The sequence below is a fragment of the Ambystoma mexicanum genome, chromosome 3p (assembly GCF_040938575.1).
Source record: "Ambystoma mexicanum isolate Mex_15411 chromosome 3p, UKY_AmexF1_1, whole genome shotgun sequence".
Taxonomy (NCBI): Eukaryota; Metazoa; Chordata; class Amphibia; order Caudata; family Ambystomatidae; genus Ambystoma; species Ambystoma mexicanum.
In genome coordinates this window covers 742790880-742816549 of record NC_090925.1, presented here as the reverse complement: position 1 = coordinate 742816549, position 25670 = coordinate 742790880, and the positions used below count along the sequence as shown (strand labels likewise).

At 47.3% G+C, this 25670-nt stretch overlaps 1 protein-coding gene across 4 annotated transcripts in view; it reads left to right on the top strand.

Moving 5' to 3' along the window:
* Positions 1–25359, top strand: part of ITGAL (integrin subunit alpha L) — a 1445000-nt gene extending 1419641 nt beyond the window's left edge. For all 4 annotated transcript variants that reach the window (XM_069651639.1, XM_069651640.1, XM_069651642.1 and 1 more), the window contains 2 exons: positions 4043–4153; positions 23048–25359. In XM_069651639.1, coding sequence (XP_069507740.1) covers positions 4043–4153; positions 23048–23194 — 258 coding nt within the window. In that variant the 3' untranslated portion in view covers positions 23195–25359. The remainder of the gene's footprint in view (positions 1–4042; positions 4154–23047) is intronic.
* Positions 25360–25670: the final 311 nt, after the last annotated feature.

Genomic DNA, 25670 nt, shown 5'->3' with positions numbered 1-25670 from the left:
TTCTTGTGTGCAGGGAGTGGGGTGATGAGTAGTAAGAGTAACCTCTCTCTGCAGGGTGTTGTTCCCTCCACACATCTACCAGCTCCAGGGCTTCCACCATTGTGTTTAGCGCCCCTGTTGCGGTGTCATTCTTAGTTGCTGTCGGTTTAGACCTGTCCATTTCCCAGTCCCTAACACAGTTGAGATCTCCACCCCATATGATGAAGCTCTCTCGGCTTTGGGCTAGCTTGGCCCCCAGTGTGTCTAGGTGTTTGGGATCCCGTGGTTGGGGAAGTATGAATTTATTATAGAGATCTCCGTCAGCTCTATGAATCCCCTTACTATCAAGTACCTGCCCTCCAGGTTGCTTCCCAGCTCAGTAGTTTGAATGGGATTGCTGGGCTTACCTAAAAGAGCACTCCCCTGGCATTTTTGGAGTAGTGGGCACCATAGCACTGTCCGTCCCAGTGTTGTATTACTGCGACCATGGTTTTCTTAGTCAGATGGGTCTCTTGGAGCAATGTGATGCCCACCCTCTTCCTGTTAAGGAAGGATTTCACCCGGTTCCTTCGCATTTATGTTCCCAGGCCTCGAACATTCCAGGTCATCACTCTGATTTCATTGGCCATTTCAGTTTGTAGTTCCCTTCCCCCCTCCCTCCTGCCCCCCCGATCTTTAGCCGCCCTCCCCAAATTCCCACTGCTTTATTCCCAGGTAGCCCCGCCCCCGGCCCCAACGTGTAGGGTCGCATTCACACATTTTTCATCACATACCTTGCTCCGTGTAGGGTTCCAACCGTCACAACTTCCAAACCAAACTAAAACTAGCAAACTTCACTCAGTTGCCACTTTCCAACTGTGGCGCTCAAGCACCCCCACATCTGCTTGGCCCATCCGGGCTTTGGCGTGCGGGCTGTGGTGCGTCAGCAACTGGCCGACGCTCACCAATCCTTGGGGTGCATTTGCTCGGTCTGATCAAGGGTTCAGGTTTGCTCCCGCCATTTGGTAATACAAGGTGTCTTATTGCTCCGTGTCGCTCACTATCCTATTTACTGTTGGCAGGTCCCGTCTGCCCACATTCCGCCTGCGGACCACCTATTGTTCACATATTTGCTTCCTGGCCATCGTCCAAGTTGTTGTGTTCCAGCCACATTGCGGCCGCCTCTGGTGTCTCCAGGAAAACGGCTCATCCTTTATAGAGCACCTTGAGCCTGGCTGGATACATTAGCATGTACTTCAGATTCAGTTTCCTTAGTTTGGACTTGATTGGCACAAACGAGTTCCTTGCTCTTTGCACTGCGGTGGTGTCGTCCGGGTATATGGCTACATTAGCGTTGTCACGGCGAATCCCCCCTCCCTCTCTGGAGAATTTCAGGATGGTCTCCCTGTCGTGAAAGTTTAGTATCTTTGCTATCATGTGGCGTGGATGCGATCCTGGTGGAGGTCTCTTTTGCAGGGATCTGTGCGCCCTCTCTACCACGAACCCCTGTGACAATGATTCTGCTCCAATTTCCTGTAGAATCATGTTTTCCACAAAGTCCGTCGGGTTGGATCCCTCCATTCCTTCCAGGATCCCTAGTAGGTGTATGTTGTTGCGGCGGGTGCGCCCTTCTGCGTCCTCCACTCGGGCTTCTAGTGCCGCGTTCTTCCTTTCCAGCTCTGTTAGCCGCTTTTCTAGTTCTTTAGCGGTTTCAGCAGTAGCGACCCTTTCGGTGAGGTTGCGGACATCTTGCCTCGTCAGCTGCACGTCAGATTTAACTTCCTCTATCTTGGTGTCGATGAAAGCTCTGAGAGCTGCTATTGCTTCCAGCACCTGGCCGTCCTTGGTGGCGGTCTCCTTGTCTATCTGTGTTGTGGGTGCTTCCTGACTACTGTGCGCCTGCCCTTTCTGCTTGGCGGCATTGAAGGAGTCTAAGATCGTGGCGTCTTTTTTGTTCTTTGATGTTGGCATGATTGCACTGCAACCAAAGTAGGATTAGGGTGTAGGGTTGGTCGTGCACGCACTGCAGGCTTGTGCTGCTGATGTCCCCCTGTAGGTTCTTTCGATCTGCCCAGCGCCTGTTTCAAGTGTGTAGGTCGTGTGCTCTCGCGTTTTGCTCTCTGGATCTTGGTCTCGAATTCCCGGGACTCTGCCTTGTCGTGCAGTGTCGCTTTGTTGTGGGCCCCTGGAGCCCAGTCGTCTGCTCAGGGCGTCTTTAGGACCGGGTGCCCGCTTTGCTGGTCCTAGCGTGCAGTGTCAAGGCAGATCTCAGTGCTTTGTGCTGCTGTGTTGTGGCCCCTTTGTGTCATGCGGGCTTGCTGCCACCAGTGTCTGCATTAGATTTATGATGGATGCAATCTGTGTGTCTTGCCGCTCGCCAGCTTGTGCAGCGCCCCTCACGTGTGGGGGTCCCTCTAAGACGTTCAGGGCTCACTCCTTGATTTACTCTGTGACTATGTTTCATGTCCCGGGCTTAATTCTGTGGGGGCACAGCTCTCATGTGTGAGGCAGAGTGTACATGGAGCTACCTCAGGGTGTGGGTCCGCAGTTGCTGCTCGTCCCCCTTAGCCGATACTGTAATGTTCAAATTGCGTGGGTGTAGGCTCACACGCTTACCTCACCTCCGTCCTTGTCCTCAGGTTCAGTTTGGGGCACTTACTGCCTTCTTCAGGTGCGTCAGGCCCGTTGTTTGCCTTGCCGGTGCTTGGCTATGGTGGCCGGCCCCGTGCATTCGGGCCCCAGCTGATGTAGTATGCAGGGCGTTGCGGTCGGCCGTCGCGAGCAGCGTAGTGCAGGGCCCCGTTTCAGGGACTTTAAGGTGGTCCCAGTTTTGTCTATTTGCCACTGTCCTTGGCACCCGTTGTTCGAGCGGTCTCGGGCCCGCGTAGCTCCGGGTGCTTGCCTCATGTTAAAACATGTGGCTGCCTCCCTCTTCGCGGTCAGGTCTGCTTGTGGGCAATGTTGCATTGTGGATGTGGGGGCCTTATGCATTTCCCGCTGTTTCCAGTGCGTATTGTGCAATTCACTCTCCACCTCCTTGGCAGAGCGTGCTCCTCCCCTCCCCCCGCCCAGTGGCTCCTGACTCGGAGCTTCTTTTGCACCGGGTGTCCCTCGCTCTGTTTGCCACCTCCGCTGTTCCGAGGCTTCGGTGTGGTGCAGCACGCCAGGGCCGTAGTCCGCAAGCTGTCTGCTGTTCTGCTGTCTGTGTGTTAAGTGTGCCTCACCTCCCGATCCAGGCGGGCCGCAGCGCACGGGCTCCTTCTTCGCCTCCCGCCACTGCTGCCGTCAGCGGTCCTCTTCGGACCCGCTCTTCAGTTGCGGCTCGTTGCTTCCGACATCTTGGGGCCAGACGCAAGAAACACCTCAAGTCTCTCGCTGCAGCGCACAAGCCTCCAGGGCTGGCTGTGGTCAGGTCCCGGCTGGTTTCCTGCCCGTTCGTTCCCATCGGCTCCACTCCTTCACCTACTGCACAGTAGCCCCCGCAGTGCACACGCACCAGTGCAGGGCTGGATCTCCACCGTCCTCTTCCCGCACAGTACGCACACAGTGGGATCCAGCTCTGCCTGTCCCAGACCTCTGTTGCGCACCCCTGCCGTCTCCTTTGGCCCGGGAGGCGAACACTTCTAGGGCGGTGGTGTTCTGTAGGGCTCCGAACGAGTCAGGAGGCAGACCAATGGACTACCGCCCCTCCCCCTCTACAGCCCCGACTGGCAGCTCCGTCTGCCATTTTTTGCTGCAGGGCGCGTTTCCTTTGCATTTCGTTTCCTCACTTGGGGGGGCTCTGATTTTCGCTGGGGTTGCGTTCAGGAGCAGCAGGACCTGTTCCCACACTTGGAGATATGCTCGCTTCATCAGTATTTCAGGTTGATCGGTTCTTGGCAGGATCTAATGCAGGATTGTGGCGGATGCTCTGATGAAAGAGCGCTTCACTCCATGGGTTTAAGCCACGCCCCCTCCATTCAGACATATAGATACTATGACATTCCCCATTTGATAACTTAACATTGATTGCTTTTCGGTTTTGCATGTGTGATTACTTATGGGTGTTGAATTACTGAAAAAACTCCCTGCTTCACCCCTCCAGGTCTCAACCCAGGTGGAGATCATTGTCCCAGAGGACTACTTTAAAATCATACTTGGCAGCTCTGTCGGAGGCCTGCTCCTGCTGCTCATCATTACAGCCATACTCTGTAAGGTAAGGGCTCAGCATTCCTGTTCAGTGTGCTCTACATGTTAAGGGATACTGCTGTTCCTATCCGTGCGCCTTGTAGTCTGTTATGTACTGGAGGAACACCTGTTTCTGATCGTCATACAGCGTAAGGTAAGGCTTGCCCTTCATATTTATTATTGTCATACACTTTAAACCATTGAGAGCTCATTTCCCTCTTAATCATGTACTGATACGTTATGTTATGTTAGTAAGCATTTGCATATCATCAGATTCATTAGTCTCTGTAAGTTGATCATTGCTGCTGCATCATAATAGGCTGAACATTTTGTTTGCAATTCCTGTTTATCATCAATGTGATCTGAAGATAAGAGGCCACTGTTTGGATTTATAATCCTTAGTCTTTTCATTAACAAATGCAAATGTTTCTTTTCATCGTCCTAAATCTCTGTAAGCTAATGGAACCTGCTACTGGTATGTTTCATTGTCATTCTCTGCTGCTGTTTCTAGGCATCAACACTTGATTTATGGCATGGTTCTGTTATCATTCACTGTCTCCATACTCTAAACTAAGGAATGCTGCTCTTCCTAATCATGATCACTATTCTTCATAAAGCACAGCATTACAGATCGCTGCTGTTGTAACTCTTCATGAGCACGAAAATTAGTGTCACAGCTCCAGTTCATCAGTCTTATACTTTTAAGATTAGGGAAACTGCTGTCCTTATTATTTGTAACCCTCATACTCTCTAAGGTGACTTGTGCAATCCTATTTAGCGTCCTCCTATGGTGTAATATAGGAGAGGCTGCTTTTCCTAGTCAACAACGTCTTATTCTCTAAATTAAGAGATATGGCTAATCCTATTTATTATTCTTAATTTACAAAATTCTCATGTCGCTAATCATGGTCCTTCAGCCTCCCAATGTAATCTAAATTGATATTCCTACTCATCATCCTAATATTCTATGTAGTGAGGTGTGCTAGACAGTATTTCCTATTCATTATACTCATACTCTGGGTAATATGGCAGTCTGCTGTTCTTATTATCGGCATGCTTCTTTTACTATAAATCACCCTCATTTTCTGTTTGATAAAGGATCTTTTTGTTTCTGTTCAATATCCTCATACTCAATAAGATAAAGGATATTGTTGTTCATATTTAGCATCATTAGACTTAAGGTTAGGGATACTACTGTTCAAAGTCATAATCCCCATCTTGTCTATTTTAAGGGATAATGGGTTCCTGTGAAGTCTTGTAAATTAGTTCTATAGTGTGAATTAATGAATTTTAGGTAGCAAGTGGTTAGCCTGCGGACATTGATCCTTCCTCTGTGCAAAACTTCAATGTTTTGGAAAAAGCTATCATTCAATCAAATTGAAGTCATGAATTATTCATGTGCCCTAGATGGTATTTTATTTGAAGTCACTCCATTTGTCAACATGTATTTCATGTCATAGGCACTTCACCTGAACTAAAATTGGAGCATATTTATATTTATTTATATTTAAAATGTACACCGCGCAACTAAGGCCCAGAAGGGCGTCTAGGCGCTAAACAAGGAGGGGCAGGCTCACAGTACTAAATGCCAACAAGTTAACAAGAAGAAAGGAAACAGTTAAACATATGTGTTTTCAAGACTCTCCTGAACAAAAAATAATCAGACAGAGTTCTTAGATTAACAGGGAGGGCATTCCACAAACTGGGTGCCAACATAGAGAAAGAGCGACCACCCAGACGTTTCCGGCAGAATTTGGGAATCCTGAGCAGCTGATGAGAATTGGAGCTCACATTTCTCGCTGGACAATATTTTTGCAATTTATTTTTCAGAAAGTGGGGGCCCACATTATGAAAGGCACGGTGAACTACACATAAAATCTTAAACTCTATGCAAGCCATCACAGGGAGCCAGTGCAAACGGTGTAACAAAGGCAGTGAAGGAATGAAACGGGGGGCCCCCAGTGCCAAACGAGCCGCAGCGTTCTGAAAAACCTGCATCCACTGGATCTGGTACTTGGGTTGACCGAGATAAATGCCATTACAGTAATCCAATGAACTAATTACAGTGGATGTCACCAGGGTTATCCAATTTTCAGCAGGGAGCAAGGGGAGAATTTCCTTAGAGCTTTTAATCTCCCAAACCCGGCACAGATGGCAGAAATCTGGGCTTCCAGAGACCCGTTGGGGAGAAGTTTGATCCCAAGACTCTTTACAGAGGCACAGGGGGAAGGGCAAGGGCCAAGGGAATCTGGCCAATACTGAGAGGTCCAAAAATGGTCTCTCTCCTGAGGGCCCACCACCAGCACCTCTGTCTTACTGCCATTTAATTGCAGCCAATTGGCTGCCATCCAAATTCCCACTTTCTCGAGACAGTCTCGTAGCCTTTCGGGTGGAGCAGTCTGTGGGGAGTCAAGGTGGAATATAAACTGCGTATCATCTGCATAGGAGTAAAAAAGAACTTCACATGCAGTGATAAGGTCAGCCAAGAGCCGTACATACAAATTGAAAAGGAGGGGAGGAAGAGCTGACCCCTGAGGGACTCCACACAGTAGGTCTACCCTAGAGGAATGCCAGGCCTGAAAAGAGACAGTTTGGGAGCGTCCTGCCAAAATAGAACGAAACCAGGCAAGAGTCGATCCTGAAATGCCAGCCTGTTCGAGCCTGGTCAAGAGAATCTCGTGTTCCGCAGTATCAAAGGCCGCGGAGAGACCAAGGAGAATAAGGACTCCAGTCTCTCCGCGGTCTTGAAGCAACGCAAGGTCATCAAGCAGGGAGATCATCACATATTCGGTCCCCATCTTGGGGCGGAATCCGGATTGAGAGGGATGAAGACAGTTGTTTTCTTCCAGAAATGAAGGAGTGATCACTGCCTCCATCAGCTTCATCATGGCGGGAAGCAAGGATATGGGTCTATAATTTACCGGTGCTTTGGGGAACAAGGGGAGAACCGCTGCATGTTTCAACTCAGGAGGGACCACGCCCCCTAGAGAAAGAGTACTGAACTGCTTCAGTTAGCATACCTGTAACTCGATTGGGTAGAGCTGTTAAAATATGTAAAGGGACACCATCGAGTGGAGAGGCAGATTTCAGGCTAAAAAGAGCCTTCCTAATACCCTCATACATAATGGGGAGTAGTAGGGAATATACTGTTAGCTTCATTACAGAGTGTTAAGGCAGGCACTGGTTTCTCCAGTCCAAGGGCTCCATGTCCTAAGGGCGATCTTAGTAACTTGAGCAACTACTGAGCCCTTAGATTGGAGACAGTAGGACCTGTCTTAATACTTGGTATTGGAGCTAATAGTACCCTCCACTTTCTAATGATTGCTTCATCCCACAGATTCCTCATCTTAGATATTTACTCCCAATTTGAGCTACCATAAAACATGTTTGCTCAGCAGGGGGCGCAGTGTGTCTCCTCGCCAGCTTGATTTGGTGCCATCGACTCCACTACACCAGAAGTGACGCCAGCAGTTACATATGTAATGCCCAATGACCTCACTTGCTTGTTTCACACCCTCAGCACTCTGTCATAGAATGTTTTTCCTCACAGAGAGAATAATTACTGAACCATGGTCTGATCCCCTAAATCCTCTCATTTCAAATGCTGTAGGGAGAGCATCTAGCAAAACAAAAGAGGTGATTCCTGGAAGGATTCGAATTGATCTTGGCGTCTGGCATCGCTGTATGTAACTCTCCAGGCCATTGTTTTTCGTCTGCCAAGCCATTTTAGAAACAGGAAAGTCCAAATGCAAATCAGGCTTGGTCCCACCCCATAATTGGCAGTTCAGCACGAACTGCTCGGTCACATCGCTTATGCACGATACAAATATATTCATAGGGCATGGTTAAAGCGAAGTAAAACGTGTGATGTAATGAACCACCTTTAATTAGTCTTTGATTTTGCACTACCTACGAATGTTGCTAATTTTTCACTGTTATACCTTATAACATCTGTGATCTTTAGATTTTATAACATCTTTGATCTTCAGATTTGCACAATTGTCTACTTAATGTTTTATCGATTTTATCTGTGAGCTTGCTCTTGTATTTTAATCATTCTCAGTCATGCTATACATCCTTTTAGATGTTATTGTATTATTTGTTGCTTTTTGGCTAACGCTGTAATAAAGCTGAATGACTGACTGGCTTATGCACAAGACCTCAAACAACCACAGACATGTATCCGCGTCGCCAGTAAGGTGTAGCTTGGCTCTCTAGGACCAGCAGGGACAGAACCCACATCAAGGCATACCTGTCCCACTTGTGGTGACTATAGAAAAACAAAAGAGGTGATGGCTGGAAGGCTTAGAATTAATCTTAACCTCTAGCATCGCTCCGGGCAACCATCCAGACCATCATTCTTTGTCTGCTGTTTGGGAGAATTCTCTTATAAGGCTAATTTCCCAAAAGGCTAATTTCCCAAACCTAGTGAGTCCCCCAGCAGCTTTGCTGGATTTTTGGGGTTTGTTTTTTTCTCCTGCTAAGAGTGAGACTCTTTTCCTCCCACTCTTAGGCGTTATTTTAGGTATGTCTTTGACTTATTGTGTGCTTATGGGCTATGTGGTCTTTTACTCCATAGGGTATCATCTGTTTTAGTGTATGTGTTACACAGCACCCTCAGTGCAGTAACACAGGGGTGTCATAGTGACCCCCAAACATAGACTCCATACCCTGGGACTGACTACTGTCTCCCAGGCCATGTAAAGTTACCATTGGCTTTATTAGTCCAAAATTGTGAACAGAACCAGTACAAACCATCATATTGTGGAAGTACTGGAAGGGGTTAATTAGATTGCCCCTGGGTCTGTTTCCAAGGGGGCACTGTCCAGTCCCCCTTGTCGAGTTTCTGGCTGGTGGCAGTGGTTACCATGCAAAATATTCCACCAGAATATTTCCTATGAGATTTTCCAATTGATTTTAAACGCACCACTTTTTTGGTGCAATGTTAAAGATACCGCTGGTTTATTTATTTAATATAAAATCACCGGTTGGGTCTTTTCAACAGAACTCTTTTCCAAAATGGCGTTTGTGTCCGTCTCTGTAACTCCAACCATGGTCGGGCCCTTTGTTCCGTCTTTTGGCGGGCTTCTCCACAGAAGCCCTCCAACTGGTGCCACTCTGTCTGGGTTCCACAGGATGTGTGGCTGGGGGAATTGGCACCCTGGACTGCGTTGCTTTAGCAACCCAAGTCGCACTCTGTTCTGATTGGCCCAGTGGTGAGCCGCCCGGCTCACCACTTAGCATGTATGAGTGACAGCTAGGCTGTTGAATGGGGGGTTTTCTGCATGAAAGCAGGGCTTTTGGGACTGGAACTTCAGAAGTTGCCACAGGACCTAAGAAATCCGAAGAGGGGAGAAGCTGAGCCATCTGCAACGACGACACCACATGTGGAGCCCTGCTGCAACGACCTCACCACTTTCCCGACGACAAGAGAAGATCTTCTGCTGTAAGAGTCTTCTCCCTTTGAGCTGGTGGGAACAACCAGTTCGCCATTCGCCTTCCAGGATGTCCCTTGGTCGAATCGCCAGTGCCAAGCACCCCGGCGGCCAGATAGCCAAGCTTCACCACTGTGACCGCGAATAAAAGGAACGTACCTTTTATCCGAACAAACTCCACGGCTGGTCTCTTCCCTGGGCAGTGCAACGACTCCAGGTTTCCTCCTCGACGAGATCTTCTCTTCCCCTGGTCAAAACCACAAACTGCACCCGCTGCCAGGAACAACTGCCACCGCTGGAGCTTCCTCACTTTTAAAGGTACTGTGTTCCACCTGGCCTCCCTTTCCACAGTTTGCTAAAGGTGACCCTTAAATCCTTGGCTTTCCGACTGGGTTGGCCCCCAGACCTTCTAACTTTACCTTTCGCATCAAACCAACCTCTTTTGAACATTTTTGCAAAGACTTTAGTGCATTTTAAACTGTGTGATCCTGGGCACATACCGCCTTGCTCCATTTAAAGTGGGCCTGGCCTATGAACTTTGGATTTACAGTAGACTCTGCCTTCACTAACTTGCTGTGGTCTTAGAAAAGTGTTGGGAACTGTTTTATTTTCATGACCTGCCTTTTTCTCTCCCTTTAACCTAATTATTGGAGCGCCATCTAAGTTACGCGCTCACATCTGTTTTTACAAATAGTGCTGTTTTGACCTAGACTTGTCTAATAATTATTAAGGGAGGTGTGTATAATTTTCTGATTGTGTTTGAACTTGCTTTGATCTATAGTGCTTAGTGTATTCCCTAAAGTGTGTTTTAAATATATAACTATATACTTTTGATACCAAGCTCTGGTCAGTGTTTGCTTGCTCTACTCTGTTTTTAGCCCTATTGTGTATCCTCTGTATACTCCCCTACTAATCTTGAGAGAAGTCTGACTGCTCAGCCACAGCTACCAGGTAAATATGGGTGGTGCAGACTGCTACCAATTGGGTTTACTGCTTACTCCTGTAGTCTTAATCTTATTGCAGTGTTCCCCAAGGGAACTGCACAGGATTCTGCCTAACATCTGCCAAGCCATTACAGAAAGGGGAAATACCATATGCAAATCAGGTTTGGTCCCACCACTAAAGTCCAAACCATATTGCTTGGTCACATTCCTTTTGCATGAGACCACAAGTAACACCAGACATGTTTCGGCCTCATTGGGCAACATCAGTGAGGTGTAGGGTGGCTCTCTAGGTGCAGCAGGCACGTCACCCACGTCTGGACTTACCCATCTGACTTGGAGTGACTATAGCAAAAGATGCTTGTCATTGACCGACGCAATGTTTGTATTTGGTGCTTTGGCTTGGTCAATGACTTTCTGAGGTGAGGCTGCTGTCAGTCCATGTACACGAAGAACCTCAGGGAAAGTAATGCAAAACTAATACTTGGTCGTCTGAAAACAGGATTCTGACCCTATTGATCCCGAAAGCTCCGAGAAGGTTCCTTCTTAGGCGGATAGCGTGAAGCAGAAAAAACATACATGAAAAAAGCATCAGAAGAGGTTGCATTCTAGAAGCAAGTCGCACCACTCTTACTCTTCTGCCTCGCATTAAAAAGAAATGCTGGCACTCCAGGAGGGAGGACATAACGATTAATCTGATTCTTCACCAGATGCACACGTTCCCAACAAGCTCTTCTTCATCAGAGCAATAGGAGCTTTTCAAACAAGAGATGTGAAATGCGTTTGCAAAGGCTGTGCTGTCAATGGTAGCAACATCAGTCCCGGTGGCATACCCATTTCCCACTGCGCCTTCTACAGCCAACAGAAACACCTCCAAGGGTAACAGCTGCAAGCCAGAGAGCTCGAGTCCTGTTCTGTCAAAAAATGTTCATTGTAGCCTTAGTTAATGAAGTTCCAGGCTGGAGCTTTGAAAGCCAACCTCGTCATCAGCACCAGTTGATGATCTTACAAGTTACACCCCGAATTTGAGGTCAGTTTCTCCATGCTATGGAGAATATATTTGACTAAGGAGGTGACCCAATTCCATACGACTTCGAGGCTAATACTGGGACACAAGAAGATTCCCCCAAAGAATTCCTCTCGAAGGGCACTGCTGTAGCAGACTGAGTAGCGGATTTAAGGGATGCTAGTGGGTTGGCTAAATCCCTGAAGTTGGACTGCATGCAATGACATCCTTATGACCAATCTAAAGCTGTCTTTTATAAGCCCATGGCAAAAGTTGTTGAATTACTTGGGCAGCTTCGAAACCAATAGCCAATGCAAGCTTACGGATACTTGAACAAAGGTTCTCTGAAAGTGACATTATTGCCATTCATTGCTAAATTGGGAGATCATGCAATGAACAATTAGTAACTCCCACGCCCATCTTCACCAATCGACAGGGGACTAGTTAATAAACGCAAACCTGCACCTTTGAATTAGGGTTTTCTTTCTAAATATCCCACTCCAGAGAGTTTGGTAGCTTCCATTGCAGGGCCGAAATCTTCCACCGTCCATCTTGCCACCAGTCAGGGAAAGCAAAAGGTCGGAGGTGAAGGCCAATACCCATCACCCTCTCTGGGAGACTAAATGCTGAGTCAGTGGTCTTTTTCGTATGTTGGAAATCAGTGTTGTGAACATTGATGGGGGAGTCACAGTTACTGGATTCTGGGGAGCATGATATGGATCTAGTACCTAATCTGTAGATAGTTGTAGAAAGTATGGTGCTGCAGATGAAATTCTTGCTACAGGTTTTAACATGCCCCTTTAAAGGAACTGAGATATGTATTGCAATTCTTGAAGTCTCTGTTGGTTTAGGGTTCCATCCTGTGAGATTTTCATTAAATCAGGATTCTCCAGTAAGGATGCTGTGGCTAGTAGGGCAGGTTCTTTATGAGTCATATTGCTCCAATCAATCAGTGCATAAGAACATACTACTGTAAGGTTTTGCTTTGGGGGCCTTACGTTGTTCTGCCGAACTGACAAATAGCAGGGCTTTAACGTCATAAGGAGTCAAGTAATTTTCCTCTTTTGTTGCCATGGCTCTTTCCCTTTTCCCCGTTCCATGTCACAAAATAATAACATTTGGCTGTCCTGAAATATAAATTGAAGTCTCGGTCAGAGAATGCTCCCTTTTGAGGAGAGTTACCATACTGAGGGTTTTACTAGTTCGTTTCCTTGCCCAAATAAATTTTTATATGTTTCTGTCTAATTCGCAACCATCCTTGGGGGACAGTGGTATGGGCAGGAACTGGAAGACAGATAGTACTGTAGGTGAAGTATTCAATTTGATGACTTCAGTTCATTCTCTATTGGATAGTGGCAAAAGTGTTGGTTGTTCTGAGGCCCTTTGCGTCCACTTGAGGAGGCAAATGTAATTTTCCCTCTAGGGTTGTTGTCCTTTAGCTTTGATCTATCTTAATACTCAGGTTTTTAAGCTGCAACTCACAATATTAACTCTGAAAAGTACTTGATTTCTGCATTTTTATGATGTGTCTTCTGCACTGTTCCTCATTCTTAATATTTCTCGTTACTCAGCGCTCAATTTGTATCCTGATATCCTCCCAAATGTCTCGATAATCTTATTCAGTGCTAGGATTATGGTGTGGGGTTTAGAGACTATAGAACAGAACACCATCTGCCAAAAGAGATACCCTATTTTCAGCACTCATTACCGTAATACTTGCCGCCTCTCGGTTTGCTCTAACCGTTCAGTAGTTATCACAAATTGGAGAAGGCACAGGCAGCATTCCTTTCTAATCCCTTTTCGCAGCTTAAACTTTTCAGGGAAAAACTCTGTTCACTCTTACTTTGGACATTCAATTTCTGCTCATTCCTTTGATGACCTCTATGAAAAATAATGGGAACAACATTTCATAATGAATTGTCACCTTCTATGAATTCTTCACCTTAGATATATTCTTCCTGCTTTAGCAGATTTTGGAAACTTTTGACAGCACGGGGCACCATGCGGTGTTGGCGTCAGGGTCCCACGGCACGCTTCATCCTCGAGACCGGACGTGATGTCGGCATTGGTATAAATAGCTTGCACCGCGCCCCATGACCTCAGTTCCTTTTTTCCAAATACTCGGCATGTTTCTCAGAACATACATTTCACACCTCGGAATTATTTTCTGACATACCCAATGGAACTCAACTTGCTATTTTTAAAAGATGTCAGGATTGCAACACTAAAACATTGATAACAGATCCTCTTTTGTCTCTGTACCGGAACGAAGTAACCAACTTCGGCGTGTCAATCAATAACACCAAAGGTTTTGAAAGAGAGACTATCAAAACTTGCTCTCTGGCCCTCAATGTCTACATTTCCAAGCACTAGACCCTCGACATAAAAATCGTCCTAAGTTAGGGCCTCTGAAGTGACAGAAAAAATCACCAGAGAGACCCAAGAAGAGGGCCACAAATCACAGGAAGAGGCTACATTCATGACGGGAAGACACAGACAGTTTACCACTGACTCTCCCAACAGAAAGGTACGTTTCCCATCGAAGTCTTCTTCGGGAGCAAACCGGGAAGAATCCCGTCTGAAAATGATGGAAGCGTTTAAAAAGTGGCCCGTTGAGATCAGAAAATGAAAAAGACGGACATCACCATGCCTTAAAAAACAGGCAGGGACTCTGATAAACACTCATCACGCGCGCCTTGGAGTCCGGCAGTTAATGCGCAGCATTGACATCATCGACCACTGCTACTCCTTTGGCATCCTTTGATGTCATATTGGCGCCCTCCTCGAGAGGCATGTCGTGGTCTGTCAATGATCCGACATTGAGATATGGCCCACAATCGAGGACAGATTTCATGCAGTCATTCTAGAGCATTTACGATAACGACAGAGATGCAATACTCTTCTGCTTCCTGCCATTTCGATCCTCAGGCACTCTGGGGGAATTTATTTCGGTGGAAGCAGGGACGGCGAAGCTAGGCTAGGCCTAAAAGATGATTGTGGACTTGACACCTCATTGGTACTCACATTCGCTCCGACCCTTATTCACATCCAAATACACCTTACAAGAAAGGTCATGGATAATGTGTCAGAAGCTTTGGGGTGAGGTGTTCCAGTAAAATACGTTATTGAGTATGGTTTAATGGACATTTTGCAGTAGCCAGACTTTCCATTTCATGCTGCTCATCAGAGACCCACTTTTAGAGCTGTGGAAGAAACCGAGCTCTGCGCCACCTGTACTTCAAGACCTAGTGCCACATTCCAGGTTTGGTGGTATTTCGGCCGTAAATCTAGCAGAATACTGCCAGAATCAGTTACCATTAAAGGCACTTAGTCCCATGGGTTTACCACAGGATTAAAAGTGGTGGTAGGATGGTGTTAGTCCCATTTAAGGAGTCGATAGGACTCCATTGGGAATTTTTGGCAGAATTACGGCTGACGGAATTACTGAGCAGTAATTCCACTGATTGTTGGTGGAAGTTCCTAAAAAAACTGGGGGAATTGCTACTCACTAATTCCACCAGTGGTAATTCTACCAAAACTTGTAGTTTGGCGGTGCATGAAAAATGGCAGTGATGGGATTATCGCCACTTTTTTTCCCACACCGCCAAACTCAGAATGAGGCCCAGAGTATTTATTGATTTATTGGGTATTTATAATGCTCCTATACAGCAATTGGGTGCTTCAAGGTGCAGCAAGACGGAAGAAGGGGGAGGGGAACAGATGAAGAATAACAAAAACGGTCCTACTAGGCCTTGTGTCATTCCAATCGTGCAAGTGCAGTAACAAGAAGTTATAGGGGAATCGGGCGGAGGGGGGGAAGTGCCAGTCAGAGTGGAAAGTGCTAATGCTAAGGGAAAGGAAGTGCAGGTCGGAATGGAGAGCGCGCATGTTTTGGGGGGGGTCGCCAGGGCTAGGCGAGTTTTAAGGTGAGGGCTAAGGGGAGGACAGATGGACAAGTGCCGGGGAAAGCAGAAAGTGGAGGGGAATGAAGGTCCACATGCTAAGTGCGAGGATGGGGCTAGATGAGCTCATTAGGGGCGCAGGCCCAGCCAGGCTAGTGCAGGGGGGGGAGCATGGAAGAGCAAGTGCAGGTTTGAGGGGGCGGGGTCAGGGGAGACCGAGGTGCTGGGGTAGACTGGGTGGGGAGGGCCTAGTGCCCTGTATGAATCAGAAGGAACCAGGCAGCCAGTGAAAATGCGGCAGAGGGGGACATTAGCTGGGGAGTGGGAGAGGGAAGGAGGAAGAGAAAAGGAGGGTCTTGAGAAGCTTCCGGAACTTAACGAGATCCGGCTCAAGTCTGAGAGGGGCAGGGAGGCCATTCCAGAGGGAGGCTCCTGCAGAAGAGAGAGATCTAACCCCCTACTCTCTGCTTGGAAAAGCATCTGATCTGTAGAGAGTTGGAGCTAGAAGACTGAAGGGCTCTAGCGGGGAGGTATTTAGGGAGAGACAGCTGGATGTAGCAGCGTCCCAGGCCCCAGAAAGCCTTGTGGATGATGCAGAGGGTCTTGAACTTGATCCTCGTAGCAACCGGGAGCCAGTGGAGAGATTTTAGGGCTGGAGAGATGCAGTCCCTGGGCTTGAGGCCGAGGATAAGTCTTAAAGTCCTATTCTGGTTTCATTGAAGGGGGCAAAGGGAGGATTTAGGCAGATTGAAGAAGAGTCTGTTGCAGTAGTCCAGCCTAGAGAGGATCAGATCTCTGGAGACATTGATTTTCTGGGGGAAGGTGAGGAAAGGGAAAATGCCTCTGAAGAGGTGCAGCTGAAAGTGGACCTTCTTGGCAAGGTCTGTGATGTGTAGAGAGAAGTATAGAGAGGAGACGAAGATGACACCAAGGTTTTTGCCTCGCAAGAGGGTGAGGAGAGGGGGCCCATGGAGGGCGGCCAGAGAGTAGGAGGGAAGGAGGGAACTGGGGTCCCAATGGGAAGGATCTCAGTCTTACTGGCATTAAGGCTGAGATCATTAGCAGAACACCATGCCTGAATAGCAGTCAGACAATCAGGAATGAGAGAGGAAGAAGAGGAGGCAGTGGAGGGAAGCTTATAGGAGAGCTGCGTGTCAACCACATAACACTGGAAGTGAGGAGAGAAGGCAGAGATCAAATGGGCTGGAGAGGCCAGGTAGATGTTGTAGAGCCACAGCGAGAGGATAGAGCCCTGAGGGATGCCGCAGGTGGATAGTGTGATGGAGGAGAGAAAAGGGCCCTGTTGAACCTGGGATGGTCGGTTAGAGAGGAAGGAGTTCAACCAGTCCAGTGCCAGGTCCTTGATGCCAAGGGTATCACAGAGCCAATTATAAGGGTGGCATGATTGACCATAACAAAGGCAGAGGAAAGGTCAAGAAGGATGTGAACGGGGGTGGGGAGGCGCGCTGTTGCGCTGGTGACCGCATGCAGCACTAAGCGCACGCTCCAGCGACGTACTGGGTTCCGGGCCGAAGAAACTGCCTATAAATGCCTATTTTCTTATGATAACGGCCAAGAAGGTGTATGATGGCACTGGCCACATCCATGCGAGGTTTCGTATGAAACCGTGAACTAGAACCGGAGATATCGGGACTTCTCTACACGGCCCCTACAGCCTCACCGAAGGAACACGTGATTAGGCGAGAGCTGAAGTCTCCTACAGTAAACTGCGGAATCCCCAGCGAGCACCCCGCCAGCAGCCCAACAAGTGCCGGCGAGACCCCAGCATCACCACTACGGCCTGGGTCACCCGGAGAAGTTACCGCTGTCAGCAAAGTGAGGCTCTTCTCCCCGGGAGGCGGCGGAGGTGGGAGAGGGAGGATACCACACGACATACGACGCGGCTGTGTCCCGGTCCACGGCCCCACTGGTGCTACAACCGTGTCGGAACAGACACGAACAAGCCGCTTACCCGGCACACACCACACAGAACCAACTGACATGGAACACCAGACTGTAGGTGCACAGAAAAAACCACAGAGGCGGTCCATGAGCCCAGAAACAAACCTGCGAGGCAGCCCGCAAAGGGGATGGCACACGTGGAATACATATGAAGCGTCGGCCAGACATATAATGTTGGACTTTTCTGTCCGAAGTTAGAGAAGCCTGAAATTGTGCAGTCTCTGTTACCAACAACTGAAAGCGCACAGGACACAGTGAGTACCACGGAGCATACCGAATCTTACCGGCATGCGAAACGCGTAGTGAGACCTAGAAACTTGCCATCCCACTAGCAACACTACTCGAAAAACAATGGGGCAACGTGAGGCATACATTCCAGGAGAGCAAAGTAAGACCTTAGGGCACTGCGAAAGGAGCACCAGGCTCGTACAGGTCGCCTGGTACCGTAAAAGTGCCCCGCAGCACTGGAACAGACAAACCACATTGACCCGTGCAACTATTGGGTAGCTGGCCTCCTTGCTCCACAGTCCCGTGGTGCGCTTGCCCATCAAACTTCTAAAGGACCTGCAATAGCAACGAAACGCATTGAAGAGTGGGCAACTGGAGTGGCAGTGTGAACACCACGCAAACAGGGTGAGTGGTTACCCTTGTGGCACCGCTCACCAAGGTAAAGCATACAGCCACACGTGCCGCACACATGCAAAGGAGGCCCGACGGTCTCACGAGCCACGCGTCTGTAGTACGGACTGAAGTCAATGGGTACTGTACCAGAGGGTGCGCACTGTGCAGTGCACGCCAACCACATGGGGGCCTGACTTCTGCAAACACAAGACCTAAGGCTGCTGCGCCCACCTAACGAACTGTGCAATCAGAGGTACCTGCCTGCTGACCCGGAGAAGAGAGGGGGAGACAATTAGCGCTACCAATACTTCAAAGCGCACTTCACCCTCAACCACGCTAGATGGGCTTGGTGCCAGACACCCCCAGGCAGCGCATCCACACTACATAGTGAGAAAAAGGATGGAGATAAGTAACCACCAACCACTTATGGAAGAAACTGGCAGCAGAATTTTAGTTACACTGTTGGGCGCAAGTCACAACCGTGACAAATTACAACACCTGCTAAAATGAGCCACATAATCTAACAGGTCTACGCAACGGGGACATTAACAGCACAAGGAGGTGACCACCTTGGATACAACTTTATTCCTGTGCCTCTGATTACATCTCTCCCTGACCTCCCCCGCTGCACACGGGGAGATAGGTGCGACCACTCATCCATTAAAGGGAACCTGCAACGGCATAACCCTCGCGATACCGGCTTGAAGGCAGGAACAGTGATACAGTAGGATGTACAAGGGGGCTGCCACAAAGAAGGCAAGGTCCATTGAAAGGTTCACAAAACTCGCCACCAAGGGGAAGGACACGAGTAATAACACCTCTGTCCAAATGGCTTCCCCCTCGTCATCGTCACCACAACCACCCATGGATCTGCTGGGGGTTTACAACTCCACGCAACAGGGCTTCGCAGCACTTAATGACAAACTAGATGGTATAGATACCAATGTGACATCAATCTGGAACCAATTGGATAAAGCAACAGGCTGCATCACCGAAGCTGAGACAAGGATCAGCAAGACAGAAAATGACCTTGCAACCCTGCAGAATACAGTCACTGCTATGGCCAAGGACCTGAGTCCAGTGAAGCTAAAATGCGAAGACCTGGAAGCGTGGTCACGCCACAATAATATACGTATCATCGGGGTCCCCGAAGATGCACTCAAGGGCCCAATGGAACTGGCAGTGGAAGAATTACTTAAAGACATTCTTGGCGATCCTGGTTGGTCGGCGATGTTTGTGGTGGAACAAGCACAAAAGTCCTTGGCCTCTCGCCCCAAGCTAGGAGCGTATCCGAGACCGATGGTAGCCAAGCTAATGAACTATAGGGACAGGGACTTAGTGCTAGGTGCAGCCAGGGATAAGCGCGAACTGAAGCTTGGTTCCAATATAATCTGCATATTCCCGGATGACACCCTCTTGGTGCAGCAAGAACGACATACCTTCTTGGGAGTGAAGAAGATGCTCCGTGAATGGAACATTCTGTATGCAATGTTGTACCCTGCCAGACTCCGCTTGCAACATAACAATACAACCTATTTGTTCATGTTTCCTGAGGAGGCTGTCTCCTTTGTTGAGACAAACATCCCTATTCCTGACAAGGGGCCCCAGGAAAGGGAAGACAGTCTAATGAAAAGCCCGGGGAATGCCTCTCGGAGAGACTTGTCCCACCGCAACGTATAACAGTGGCAAACACGAAATGCAAATGGACCTTCTCCTGACTATGGGTATGCTATCGGAACACATACAATGCAATATGTGACTTATAATGAGTCGTTATGAGCGATAGTAACATAAGTAAAATTTAGCCAAGGTGAAGTAGTAACATACCCCATGCCCGGCCCTGACCGTCGCCAAAGCGACCCCCTACATGCAAGTGCAATGGTTAGATAAGGACAATGTAATGAGGGGAGGTAAGGGAGGGGGGAATGCATAGTTGGAGTTCGGGGAACTATGAGGGTGAGGGAGGATTTGGAGGGGGGAAGTTGGGGTGTTAAAGTTGAAAAAATGCATAGACAGAAGACGATTGGTAACAGTAACAGTGTGAATTGATGTCTGAAAGTTGGAATAGACATAGCTAGAAATTACCCAAACGGCTAGTAGGAACCCTGTAGCTATAACACTGCTGAGCTGGAATGTTAGGGGCCTCGGTATACCGATTAAAGCATGCAAGGTAATGGCGTATGTTAACAGGCTAAGTGCAAGTGTATTATTTATGCAGGAGACACATCTACTGAGAGACCAAGCTAGTAAAATTGCAGAGAGGCGATGCAGCTGTGGTTCTGGTTGCTGGAGAACTGGATTTCGACAGTTCATCTGACGGGGACATAGAACAACTTGGCGGATGATCTGAGCAGGCGGAGCACGGTCTCACACGAGTGGGAACTGTGCCAGGAAATGCTGGAGGAGGTCTGCTCTCGCTGGGGTACCCCAGCAGTGGCTCTGTTTGTCACGTAGTCCAACAGGCAGTGCAAAGTCCCTGAACCTACATGCCTTGCTCTTGAGAGGATGAGGTATGATGACTGGTACCTCTCAGAGGAGGTACTCAAGGTGTTGGTGCCCACATGCAGTCATCTACAAGATCTCTGGATGCGTGCAAGTGGACAAGATTTGAGGCGTAGTGCAGGGAACACGAGATCAACCGCATCTTTTGCCCCACCACTACAGTGATGGAGTTCCTTCTGTCACTGGCCTCAGCAGGCCTTCAGGTTACCACAGTCAAAGGATATTTGGTGGCCTTGTCTGTGTTCAAAAGGTTCCCGGATCAAGATGTTTTCTTTACAATCCCGGTTATGGCCTAATTCCTGAAGGGCCTTGTGAATAAGTTTCTGCCAACACCCTTTGTTGTCCTGGACTGGGACTTAAATCTGGTTCTGACATTCTTGATGGCGGCTCCGTTTAAGCCCATGCATTCCTGTTTCTTGAGACTGTTGTCTTTGAAAAACAGAATTTTCAGTTGTGATCACGTCAGCCAGGAGGGTTAGTGAGATGCAGGCATTGTGTTGCAAGCCCCCGTTCCTGTGTTTTTTTCGGGAAACGTTTCCATTAAAGTAAGACCTGGCTTTCTCCCGAAAGTAGTTTCACCTTTCTCAGTCTATAGATTTACCGGTCTTCTACCCTCCACCACACCCCTCTAAGGAGGAGGAGCGGTTCCACGTTTAGATCCCAAAAGAGCCTTGAGCTTTTACGTCGCTAAGACGTCTGAGTTCCGAAGATTTGACCAGCTGTTCGTGGCCCATTCATTGACCCGCAAGGGTCTAGCTGTAACTAAGCAGACTCTGTCTCGTTGGATCATTCTTTTCATCGCAGAATGTTACCAGTCTGCAGGCAGGGAGCTTCCTCCCGATATCAGGGCACACTCGATGAGAGTGGCCTTGGCTTCTACTTCCTTCTACTTCCTCGCAGAGAGGAGTTCCCATTAGGGACATCTGTTGTGCGGCCAAATGGTCGTCCTTGCACACGTCTACCAGTGACTTTTGTCTGGATGTTGCCCGCAAGGCTGATGCACGTTTTGGTAGGGCAGTTCTGCAAAATCTGCTACTGTAGCACTTTCTGCCCGCCTCTGTGGTCCTAACTGCTTGGGGAGTCTACCAGATAAGGAATCTGCGGGAGAAATTGCTTACTGTGATGTTCTTGCTATGGATTCTTGTCCTGAAGATTCCTCCTCGCCTCTCCCATTCATCCCCGCTCAGAAAGTTATGGCTTGGCGCATCTGTCTAAGTGAAGGGACTCCTGGTGATTGCTCTGAGGTGATATCTTCTATCTGGCTAGTAGCTTGTTTAAAAAAAAAAACCTTCAATGTTCTCTAATTCTGCAGGTTTCACCCCGTTGGGATGTTTCCCACTGTTACGTTTTTTCCAGGCTGGTTAGCTTTGTCTCCCATCGTTTTCCTCTGCGGCGTTCAAGCACAGGGAAAAAGGGGGGAACTGAGGTAAGGGGAGTAGTGACAAGGAGGTGTGTATATAAATATATATACCGGATGTGTATATATATATATATATATATATATATATATATACACACACATCCGGTGCCGACCATTGAGCACCAAGCAAGACGGATCGACGGCTGAGTCGAGGTCTACTACGCCCCCTCTAAAAGGTTTCCGAGCAGCAGATCTGGATGAGGATATCTATCAGATGAGGAATCTGTGGGAGAGGAACCCATAGAAAGAACATTACAGTAAGTAATTTCTCCTTCCCTGCCTTCAGTAAAGGAGACTTCCATTCCCATAATTCGTTAACATTAGTAAAGGTGGGTGATTCCTTCCTTTCCAATTCATCACTAAGATAATATGGTATTCCCTTCCATCACCTCACAGTTCATAGTTTAATCATACTGGTACTTTATTCAACTTTCCTGGTGTTCATATGTAGGCAGTCATACAGCGATGGTTGGGAAGCTTTACATCAATCATATACACTGAGAATTATTGAGGGGAGATTTCCATTCCATTGTTTTGTACTTCATATATCATACTACTGTGGGGCAAATACCACATGGTAGTAAGTCACGGTCCCTGAACTGCCAGGTCATTTCCATTCTGTGAAGGACTAATCATCAGTGAGGTGGTGTTTGGGATACTGTTCATAGTGACCTCGGGATACACATGTGAGCATACCCAGGCAGTACGACTTACTGAAATAACCAAAAAAGAAATGGATGAAAAACGTTTTATTTCCCAGACGTAAGTCCAGAGCTCATAGTGCCTAGGGTCCCAAGCTACACCTCACTCACAAAGGGCAACAAGATCCAAACATATCTGATGTTGCTTGTGGTCCTAATCAAAAAGGATCGCAGTTTGACTAGGCTGTCCCTTCTAGGGTGGTACAAAGAGTGCTTTTTTGTATGTAAATATATTCCCCTTCTACAATGACAAAGTTGGGCTAAATAATGATGGATTAGAATTCTGCCCGGAGAATTTCCAGGCTGCTATTATTGCTTCACCACATTATAATTGTCACTATTTGATTGTTATATGTCGACCTTTTTTCCTCCTTCTGTCTGTTTTTGTATACACCCTGTTGCAGCTCTAAACCCTGTTCCTCTCCCTTCCAGGTTGGGTTCTTTAATCGGAAATACAAGGAGAAGATGGCAGGTGACTGTAAAGGCGACATGAATGGGGAGCTTACGGCATGCAAAGAAGATGCGAGTGAGGAGAATGCAGTCCAGCTGCCACTGAATGACGAGGCCAAGAAAGAGTAATTTATCAGTTCTTCCATTCGCGCTGGAGCCTCCTCAACGAATGCTTCTCGGAAACATTTCAAAGAGTACCAGTGATGCTGCCCCATCTACCAGAGTTCCACAAGAGATGTTACTAGCCTTCCCCAGAAATGCCTCCCAACAACATTATTTAGATCTGCTCTATGCCTAACTTTCTAAAAAGCCCCTCCACAGGAAGTGTTCTTGAGTGAGGCAGTATTCCCGGATCAACCCGTTCTCAATATCTGAGATGTTCTTTTGCGTTTCTTTTTAACCTTCCCATTGATGTCTTGAAACAGCACTCCATATAAGGGACAGGCTGCCCCTAAGAAGTCTTACTCTCCCAACAGCACCTTTTAAGTACAGCATTCCTCTTAAACCTTGTAATCCCTCCCATTTTACAGAGGCCTACCATAAAGAGCTGATCAGCAATATGCTTCCTAATTTACCAGCAGCTCCCTTAACATCTCGCTGCTGCCCTCAAGTCTCGCAACACACATTATAGACAGACTGACCCATGGTTATTAACTTTCCCAGCCCTGCTTTCACAGTAGAGCACAGTTTAATGAGACACTAGTCTTAAACTACTATCAGTGCTGGCCAGTGGTGTGTTTTCAGCTGGGAACCCTTTACCTCCATCTATCCTATTAAGATATCTTCATGAAGGCTATCCCTGTCATTTATATTGGTGCATCTTCATGGAACCAACCTCAGAAACAGGGCATGCCTCAACTTAAATGTGTTGACGTGACTTGAGGCATTGCTTAGAGACAAACTATTCCCAACCATCTTCTTATCTCTGTTATAATGGAATATTCTTCACAACTCAAGACTGGAGAACTTTAGTGATAAAAATAACGCCTGGCAAAAGTTGTCATCTCAGTAAAAAAAGTGACTGGATCTGGATCTCGGATAAGTAACCTAGTTTATGATGCTTGTTTACACCATGGAGCTCTCTTTAATTTATTCTAAAGTGTTTCTAACTTTTAGATGTCTTGCAATGGGGGAACAGTCTAGAGAACATCTGGCTCTCAGCTGCTTAACAATGGAAATACCACCAATAAAGCATACTTGTAATTTCCATGCTCAACAGTATGGAAATACTATCAGCATGGGGACTACTGACCCCAAGAATGGAAATTCAACTTGCAAGTGCGAAGACACCAATATCTGGACAACCTCTAGTTTCAGTTTCCCAAACCTGTGATTTTATCACTAAGAAGATCGCTTATTTCCAGGTTGCTGGAATGGACAAACAGAGGGCTTCTAGCCTCCTAACAATGCAGTTGCCATCACCAAAAGAACATTTGACTCACTACCGCTGACTTTTAATCTTCCATAAAATCAAAATACATCTTGAAGATTCATTTTGACTCCCAATTTCCTACAACTGGAGCTGCTGTAACCAAAGGAGCTAATAATTATCCAGTGCCTCACAAAGTAGACATCACCTAAGAACAGAAAGACCATCAAAACAAGGACATTGGGGTTTCAGCTTCCCAAGAATTGACATTCATGTCAGTCTCCCATGAACACAGATTCATCTTCAAGGGATCCCATAGCTCTCAACCTAACAAAAATGGAGATTCCATCACCAAAAAGGACTTGATTCAGGCTTAGTGAGAACAGACACCATCACTGAGAGGGTATTGGAGTTCTGCTATCCCAAGAACAGATATATGGGATCCAAACGCACTACCATCATGAAAAAGAGGATTTCTGACTGTCACACTCTGAAATACAGAGATGCCCACTCCAAGAGAACTTTTGACAACAGGACTCACAAGAGTTAAACATATGCAAGTAAGCAAGCTGCCGGCTAAGTGCTTTGAACTCCTTGTCATAATATGCCTGCATTTTGGCCTCAGAATATTCGCCCCGCCCCAACAAATTCAGGGAATCTGATCACAAAGCTTATGTTTTTTGAAGCCTGCCGAAAGCTCTACCATCTCTAGCTTCCCATTGTCAAATAAGAAGATATTATAAATATTAAGCTGGTACATTGAGTGCATTTCTTTATTTTTTTGCTCTGTGTCAAATTTGCAAAATATTTAAATGTTTGTTCACAACCTCAAGCACTGTGTGTCAAGCTGCTGATTATATTGCCAATTTCTTTTTTGTTTCTGGGAAATATTGAATAAACCAGCTATTATTTTAAAGAGGAAGAACACTGTTGTAAAAGTAAATGCTGTAAATCTGACATAGCTCATTCAACCACCTATTGGATACGTGTCTCGCATGGAGCCTTTCTGCCAATCTCCTGCTCCGTAAGTATAAAATGATCCCAGCAGCTTGATTGCCACTTGTTTATTGGTTACTGGTGAACTTTTTCTGTGCAATGACCTAAATATTTCCCACGAATTGGTGCAAGCGACTGAGTGTAGAGAAGAAGCCCGAGCCAACCTGTAAGGGTTGTTGCACAGAGAAAATGTTTAAGATGATGGGTTGAAATGGTGCATTTTTGCAACTTTTTGTGGCC